The 9105-nt window shown below is 24.3% G+C and overlaps 2 protein-coding genes across 4 annotated transcripts; one reads left to right on the forward strand and one right to left on the reverse strand.

Moving 5' to 3' along the window:
• The first annotated feature begins 576 nt into the window (after positions 1 to 576).
• On the forward strand, positions 577 to 2028 carry LOC108554602 (uncharacterized). Its single transcript, XM_017909933.1, has 5 exons — positions 577 to 749; positions 822 to 1038; positions 1187 to 1369; positions 1441 to 1624; positions 1701 to 2028. Exons 1-5 carry the CDS (start codon positions 606 to 608, stop codon positions 2026 to 2028), a joined length of 1056 nt encoding a protein of 351 aa, XP_017765422.1. The 5' UTR covers positions 577 to 605.
• Positions 2029 to 5186: 3158 nt separating this feature from the next.
• On the reverse strand, positions 5187 to 7937 carry l(3)05822 (SH3 domain-containing lethal (3) 05822). Of its 3 annotated transcripts, none has more exons than XM_017909936.1 (6): positions 7882 to 7937; positions 7271 to 7349; positions 6928 to 7054; positions 6098 to 6856; positions 5758 to 6021; positions 5187 to 5439 (listed from the first exon to the last, which is right to left on the reverse strand). In XM_017909936.1, exons 1-6 carry the CDS (start codon positions 7901 to 7903, stop codon positions 5308 to 5310), a joined length of 1383 nt encoding a protein of 460 aa, XP_017765425.1. In that variant the 5' UTR covers positions 7904 to 7937; the 3' UTR covers positions 5187 to 5307. The 3 variants fall into 3 exon arrangements, with proteins under 3 accessions (XP_017765425.1, XP_017765427.1, XP_017765426.1); XM_017909938.1 differs by lacking the exon at positions 7882 to 7937 and adding an exon at positions 7776 to 7854; XM_017909937.1 differs by lacking the exon at positions 7882 to 7937 and adding an exon at positions 7527 to 7611.
• Between the last annotated feature and the right edge of the window lie 1168 nt (positions 7938 to 9105).

A 9105-nucleotide genomic window follows, 5' to 3' on the forward strand; every position in this document is an offset into this window, starting at 1 on the left:
TATTTTTAAAATATATAAGATATATGTTTTTTAGAAATTACTACATAAAAATTTTGTACATCTGTTAGTATATATGTACAAATGGTTTCATTTAAAAGTATAAATTTGCAATTCATATTGATATTAAATTTGTTGCTACAATTAATACAATTTACTGAGACTTCAGTAAAAAATGAAGTCAGGTAAGAAGAGTTTTTTTTAAAGATTCAAGTACATGTAATTAATAAAATAAAAAGACTGTTGTTATATTTATTTTTATATTTATATCTATTATATAGCTCTTACATTAAAGGAAATTTAACATGTCCACTACCACTGACAACTTTGGATTTTATTTATAATTTTACACAACCCAATTTAGAAATTGTGTGGCCTTGTGAAGTTCGTTTTTACTGGTTGTCATTACAACCATTTGTGAAATTTGTACGTTTTTTACTTACTTATATAACACCATTTACTATAGTGCTTGGTAAGTGAAAAAATATTTTTTAATTTATTATATAATAGCTTTCAACTTTGTCTGAACAATTTTATATAATTTATTGCATTATAATAAACAATTCATAATTTATACAGGCGTGTTGTTAAATACTATCTCTTTTGTAATGTTAAGTACACCTATACTTTGTGAATCAAACTTGTCACTTTATTTAAAAGCACTTGCCTTATCTGATAATGGGGCATTAGTATTTAATTATGCTATGGGTATTGCAAAATCGCATTTTATATTTGTTAATAACCTTTTCATGGTAAGCAATCAAATTAGATAGTATTGGTTTATCCTATATGCAATTAAAATCTCAAGTTTTTTATGTTTTTAGGATAGTAGGTTTTTATGTAGCTTGAATTCTATTACTATGGAATTCTTTCAATTTACATCTACTTGGCTAGTTGTAGTTCTTACATGGACACGAGTATTTGTTATTATATTTCCTTTTGGAATATATGGTCATTATAATAATTGTTCCGAAATAATAATTATTAGTATCTTAATATGCATCAGCTTTATAATATCATTAACAAAGTTGTATTCAGGAGGTAAATACTTATATGTTTTATGCTTTATTTAATAATACTATTTCATTTATTGATATTTAAAATTATTTGCATCTTATTAAAATCATAATGAAAACTTAAATTCTAGTACATTTTATTATGCATCAAATATATTTTGCTCTACTTACAGGGTATGAAACAGACAGTGTTTTTGAATTTATACCATGTCAAAAAAAGATAAAACCATGGGGTAGTGCTATGTATTTTTATATTGCATTATCAACTTGGTTGCCTTTACTTTTTATATTTGTTGGAAATATTTTATTGATTATACACATGAAGAAAACTGAAAAAGTTCATTGTCAGTTAACTCGTAAGTAAATTGTTTAAGTAGAATCCTATAATTAAAGAAATATGAATATATTTAATGACATCATATCTTAGAAAATTTCAGACATAAAATAAATAGAATGCATCATACTTCTAGAACATTATTTGTAGTATCAACTGTTTATTTAATTCTATTACTACCACTTGGTATAGTTGAAACTTTGGAACTCTATTGGGACATCATTTTGATTAAATTTCCTGCTACTGAGGAAAGAAAAAAAGCAGAATATATACATTGGTATACATTTGTAATATAGCTACGTATGTTATAAGTTAATTAATTACTTTTATATTCTATAATTATTGTTTTTCAGGTTGAAAGAAAAAATGTTATTGAAATGGTGCCGCGGCTTATGCTTTCACGTATATCATTGGAATTTTGCAATCAATTTCTTTTTATATTGTGTTACAGGTGAAAAATTTCGAAATGCAGTGACACAAACACTGAAACGATATAAAAAAGTAATGTTCTCAATCTGTTCTACATATGTTAACAAATGTATATCATGTTCCAAATATTTTACATATTCGAAATCCGTGCAATCTTCGAAAGTATTATTAATAAAAACTATCGTGTTCGATGAACATTCTATATCTGGTAGTGTTTCTGCGCAAAATGGTAACATCGTTGCAAATACTTAATATAGAATAACTGAAAAATATACATAAATAGAATTTATAAAGACTGTTAGTATTAAATATAATAAAAAATAAGTTTTTTTCGTATATTTTTATTTCATACATTATTATATATTTTATGGCAAATTTTATCATTTCTATCACTTTTTGATAGATATATTTTTTTTTTCTTGTCTTTTATACTAATCTTGCTATATGCTTTCATAATTTACAAATATTGAAGTTTCTGTTCTACATTTCTAGAAATTATATCATATTATTATTATATATCACATTAAATAATTTATTTTATACATATGATAAAATGACCACTGCAGTAACCAGGTATCACATTATGTATGTTAAAATAAATTTATAAACTAAATTTTCATGCATTATATTCACAAATATCACTATGTAACAAATTATAATCATTTTAATTTTGTTCATTTAAATTATTTTTATAAATCAAATATTTGGTCCCAATATAAACTGATAAAACTATTGCTTACTAATACTGCAATTAAAATTTCTTTTGATATTTCCACGATTTTAAAACAATTCAGTATGTACTACAATTGAAAAGCACTTATTTATATACATGCGCACTTGTATAGATACATCTTTACATAGATAATTCTTTTAATTTTTAGGATATGCACAAATTAAATTTGTAAATATTTTTCATTGCAATTAAGTATGTACATTAAAATATACGACATTAAAATTTTATATTCTTAGAATTATATATCCATATATCACACATTAATTATATCACTATTTTCATATTGGTAACTTATATTGAAATACTATTTTAAATATTACGAAACATAACTCGATATGTAATAAACAAAAACTATACGAAATATAACGAATAATATACGCATATTTATCAATTATAAGATTTTCTTTGTAATCTTTACTAATTAATGTATAAATTTGATTATTTCAGCATATGTAGGATATATTTATCAAAACAATTACTATAACATTAAAACATTACATATTTAATTGTAATTCTGCATCAATTCTAGTAAGTTGAAAATATTTTATGTATAATATGAAAAATAGAACTATTTCTTTTATATGTTACTTCTATGTTGTATGTTATATAAATTTTTGTCTAAAATGACTATTTATAAGATAAGATATTAAGACTATTTATAAGATGACTATTGATTAATTATAATATGTATTAATAAATCTAGGATTCATCCACATTTACTGACCAATTAGCAAAATTTGAATACAAAGACCGATTATTCAAAAATTTAGTAATAAAAATATTCCGTTTTTTTTTTTTTTTTTTTTATGAAACTTCGTTACATAAAAAACAACTTAAATAGAATTTAAATTATAAAGGTAAGCATAATTTGTTGAAATTTTGATATTTAAATATCTTAATTTCAGCTTTGTGCGTAACTATATTGTAATTTATGTTAAAAAACAGAAAATTATTACAAAGTTCATATATACATTTTGTTTGCATATTTTGCATTTAAGTGCATTTTAATATATAAAAATATACATTATATAATTTAAAGTATAATTTTACTGTTTGATAATTAAATACCTTTATGGTAGTAAGAAATGTTTTATTTGTATTACTATTTTCTTTTCTAGAAAATAAGATTTTGTAAATTTTAGAACACATTTGTAAATATATTATAAACTTTACTGATAAATTGAGATATAATATTACTCTACTCTTTCGATTTTGAAAAGTTCCAAAATATGAACATCTTACTTTCAAAACTTCGATTTAAAAAATTACTAAAAATATTATTTCATTTAAATTTGCAAGGCAATGCTTACTTGCATATAATTCAGTCTTTTTGTAAATAGAAACTTTTGAAACACACATGTAGCCATTTAATGTGACTATGAAAATATTTCAACAATAAATTCTAAACTTTTCGTTGCTTGTCTTACTTAAAATACCACTGTAAAAATATTTGATGAAATATCGAATATGAAGAGTAAGAGCTAAATTTATAATAGAAAAGCTATTAACATGTTACCATTTACAATTTGGTACAACATGCAAATTAATGTGATAGCGGAATATTACATGGGATTCTATTTACGTAATTTACCGGAAATTGTCCTTTTCGACTTCCGCATTCACCATACAACCAATCTTGTGATATCCTTGATATAACTGTAATCTTTTCTCCTTCCTAAAGTACATATAAATAAAATGAAATTTAGATAACATGTAGAGAAGAAAATATGTAGTACAATAAAGTTTAGTAAAGATAAACACAAGTGAATGGATAAGACATGACTTATAATATCATAAATAAGAGAGATGAATTCACAAGGAGTATTTGTAAATTTATAGTAATCGAAATTTTATCTTTAATATTGCATTTTATATATTATTGGAACATGCGTAAAAATCGTGATACATAAATGTGTAAAGAATAACCATTGAAAAATATTTATATGATATAGTATGTTAAAATTATAGTATGTCTGCATAGAAATTAACTTACATCAAATGACAGATCTTCTACTGTTTCACCCTTAAAGGGATAAATAGCAGTAACTACATTATCTGGCACACCAGGCAATGGTACAAAAAAACAACTTAAATAGAATTTAAATTATAAAGGTAAGCATAATTTGTTGAAATTTTGATATTTAAATATCTTAATTTCAGCTTTGTGCGTAACTATATTGTAATTTATGTTAAAAAACAGAAAATTATTACAAAGTTCATATATACATTTTGTTTGCATATTTTGCATTTAAGTGCATTTTAATATATAAAAATATACATTATATAATTTAAAGTATAATTTTACTGTTTGATAATTAAATACCTTTATGGTAGTAAGAAATGTTTTATTTGTATTACTATTTTCTTTTCTAGAAAATAAGATTTTGTAAATTTTAGAACACATTTGTAAATATATTATAAACTTTACTGATAAATTGAGATATAATATTACTCTACTCTTTCGATTTTGAAAAGTTCCAAAATATGAACATCTTACTTTCAAAACTTCGATTTAAAAAATTACTAAAAATATTATTTCATTTAAATTTGCAAGGCAATGCTTACTTGCATATAATTCAGTCTTTTTGTAAATAGAAACTTTTGAAACACACATGTAGCCATTTAATGTGACTATGAAAATATTTCAACAATAAATTCTAAACTTTTCGTTGCTTGTCTTACTTAAAATACCACTGTAAAAATATTTGATGAAATATCGAATATGAAGAGTAAGAGCTAAATTTATAATAGAAAAGCTATTAACATGTTACCATTTACAATTTGGTACAACATGCAAATTAATGTGATAGCGGAATATTACATGGGATTCTATTTACGTAATTTACCGGAAATTGTCCTTTTCGACTTCCGCATTCACCATACAACCAATCTTGTGATATCCTTGATATAACTGTAATCTTTTCTCCTTCCTAAAGTACATATAAATAAAATGAAATTTAGATAACATGTAGAGAAGAAAATATGTAGTACAATAAAGTTTAGTAAAGATAAACACAAGTGAATGGATAAGACATGACTTATAATATCATAAATAAGAGAGATGAATTCACAAGGAGTATTTGTAAATTTATAGTAATCGAAATTTTATCTTTAATATTGCATTTTATATATTATTGGAACATGCGTAAAAATCGTGATACATAAATGTGTAAAGAATAACCATTGAAAAATATTTATATGATATAGTATGTTAAAATTATAGTATGTCTGCATAGAAATTAACTTACATCAAATGACAGATCTTCTACTGTTTCACCCTTAAAGGGATAAATAGCAGTAACTACATTATCTGGCACACCAGGCAATGGTACTTTTATATCAATAAAATTAGTAGGAAATATTCCTTGATGGTTTCCTACTCTACCCTCCATCCAATCTTCATTAACTTTCTTTATTAAATATACCACATCATTTTCTTTGAAAGGCAAATCACCCAAATGTGTGAATGGAAAATCATATAGCGCAATGCCATAGGGTTCTTTGCTGTTGATCTAGAAATATAAAATAGGAAAATATTAACTATTTTTATAAAATTATAAAATTATAGATTAAATTATAATTACTTACATCATTATTTATTTCTGTTAAATACTCTGGAGGTGGTGCAGGTGGTGGTATTGTGGGCATTGGTGGTGATGAACTACCTTTAGAGTCATTTTGCCATGAATTATTTAGATCCCAAGTCATTGGCTTAACAAAAGGCACTGTTTTATTTGAACATCTTGAATCAATTTTAATATTATTAATTTTTTTTTCTACCTTCTTTTGCAGAATTTTTGGTGCTGGAGGTTTGGGTGGTTTTGCACGAATAATAGTTGGCATTGATTGAGTACTTTTCAATGCCTGATTAAAAGGCACTTGATTATTAGTATGATTATTTGTATCGAAAGTAAAAAAACATGTATCCCCTGTATGTTTCACAGATTGTAATGTATTATGATTAGTAATTTTTAGTGGACCAAATGGATCTGTTGTTGAATTAATTTTCCAGGGATCGTTTTGAGGTGCTTTTTTTGTAGATATTCCAAAAAAATCAAAATCATCTTCAAAGTTACTTTCTGTTTGTGATGTGTTTCCACTACTTGTGAATGCAGATGGATTTGAATTCCCATCACTGCCAAAACTATCAATGCTAACACCATCACTACTTGATCGAGTTGTAAATGTTGGAGATCCAGGAGGACTAAAGTCTATTAAACAAACTGGTCCATTTGGGTTTTCTGGGTGTAATATTGTATTTTGTATTTGGCTATTTAATTGAGTTATACTTGAATGTTCATTTCTTTTTCTTCCAAAAAGATTAGTCAAAAGTTCTGTTGGTCTTGCCTATTTAAATATCATAAATAATATTAAATAACGTTTATTGTAAAATGTTAATTTAATAGATATCTACATACAGGTTTTTTTAATTTTTCCTTTTGTGTTTGGGAATAATATTGATTGAACTTTGGCGGTGGTGGTCGTGGAGGTGGTTTCTTTTTCTGAATAGGTTGTTGTGTTAATGAAGATCCAAAAACATTATTACTATGAACATCAACAGACACCAAATAAATGCAATGAAATTGAAAAATTTTAAATTTACTATAAAATTATAATATAAAATACTCTAATGCGTGTATTTTTGACTATGTATTATATAAAAAACTACATCACATATTTATATATGTATAAAAAAAATATTTATTATTAGAGTAAAAAGTAAAAAAAAATTTATCTTAGAGTATGTAATATTAAACTTACGTGTTATTCCAAATAACGTTTCTTTGTGCAGTTGTACTAATAGGTGGACGAGGTGCAGAACGTGTAGGAATTCGCATTTCTGAAAGCAATTTGTAGAATAAAGCAATATGTCAAAAGAAACTTCATCAGGACCGAGTATCGTAGAAACGTGAAATGCACGACAAGCATTCTTCCTACAGATTCTTCCTATACATTCGTGCATACGAATGCAAATACGTAGCCACAAATACAAAAACGAATCTATGAAAAACAATACCCTTATTCACAATAATGAAGCTTGTGCGTCTCTATTATACGCCCACTACTAAGTATCAGATAACTTTCGACGCGATATGAAGTTAGAAGCGCTACGATAATGACTAAAAATTTAACAATTGATAGTATATATTAGATTTGACGTACGAATGAAAAAACATAATGTAGTAATTAAATTTAGTCACTATATCAAACGTATGCATAAAAAATTATGATTAAAAAAAAATTATTTGTTTTTCATTGAACATACTTCCCTGAATTAAGCAGATTGATTAATTATCTTTGAATAAGGATAGGACAAGGAAGGAGGAAATAAGGAAGATATCATCATTGACAGGTTTGTACATACTACTCACCTGTTCTTACGTTTGCAGCCATTTTTCGTTCGACACGGTTGCAACTACATCTTATATTACTGCGTACTAATGTTTAAAATAAATTGATTAAGCGACAATTAATTTGTATAATATGGTAAACAAACAGATTATATAGATTGTTGGAAATCTTATTCGACAATTAAGTACTACCGAAAAAAATGTCAATTATTTCTTAATATTTAATTTTGTTATTTTCGAATGATTTCATTTGACAAGGAAAAGGAGATATTGCATCAGTAATATTTAATTTTCGTAATTATTCAAAACATATCCGTTTTGTAAATCTTATGTTTGCTAATGATATTATTTACTAATTATATATCTACTATATCATATGTATATGTATATGTTTATACATATACATATATATCTTTAAAATTAGTATAATTATCAAATAATTTTCTCGAGTATTTATTGGAAATTTGGAAAATTACAAAAATAAATTACCATTATGTACCCTAGATGTTTGAAGATCCTAGTTATATTATTTTTATCACGTTGGTTAAATTGTAATATTATCTATTAATTTCCATATTAGTTTATATTGTTTTTTTTTACACAATAGATTGTATAGTATGAAATACATTTTTTATTCATGTTTTTTGTATTAATATTTTATTTTGCTTTATACATAGTATACATATGTACAATTTAATTTATGTTTTTCTCATACAACAGTTCAAGTGACCTCTGATTCTTAACAATTTAAATCGTATCGATTTTATAATATCGCATTATATAAAATGATAAATAAATTCTTCTTTTATTATACATATAATATCAAACATTTATCTGTTGTGTAACATTATTTCTTCTATTTAAAAAATATAATAAAATATTTTTGTTATTAAGTATATTGTTTAAGATAATATACATGTAAAAATTATGTAATTTACATTATTTACCATTAGACAAAGTATTTGGTACTGTCATATAGAACTAGTAAACGATATTCGGAACAAATAGAAATATATTACACAAATTAACAAATATATATATATATATATATATATATGTTTCACATATGTATTTAATATTTAATTTATATTTTTCACGAGTTGTAGAAACTTACCAAATTTGGAATGTTTTACATAATTCAATAATTTTTTATGTTCCAATTATTTCAATAGAATATACGCACGTGTATATATATATACATATTTAAGTGATATATTATTAAATGTATATGCATGATGTGCCTTA

This window comes from Eufriesea mexicana, unplaced genomic scaffold, assembly GCF_001483705.2.
Source record: "Eufriesea mexicana isolate 0111107269 unplaced genomic scaffold, ASM148370v2 scaffold38997, whole genome shotgun sequence".
Taxonomy (NCBI): Eukaryota; Metazoa; Arthropoda; class Insecta; order Hymenoptera; family Apidae; genus Eufriesea; species Eufriesea mexicana.

Coding starts and splice junctions, on each gene's coding strand:
- LOC108554602 (XM_017909933.1), top strand. CDS start 606: ATGTTAAGTACACCTATACTTTGTGAATCAAACTTGTCACTTTATTTA. Junction 1,370..1,440: donor AGTTCATTGTCAGTTAACTC/GTAAGTAAATTG, acceptor ATCATATCTTAG/AAAATTTCAGACATAAAATA. Junction 1,625..1,700: donor AAAGCAGAATATATACATTG/GTATACATTTGT, acceptor ATTGTTTTTCAG/GTTGAAAGAAAAAATGTTAT.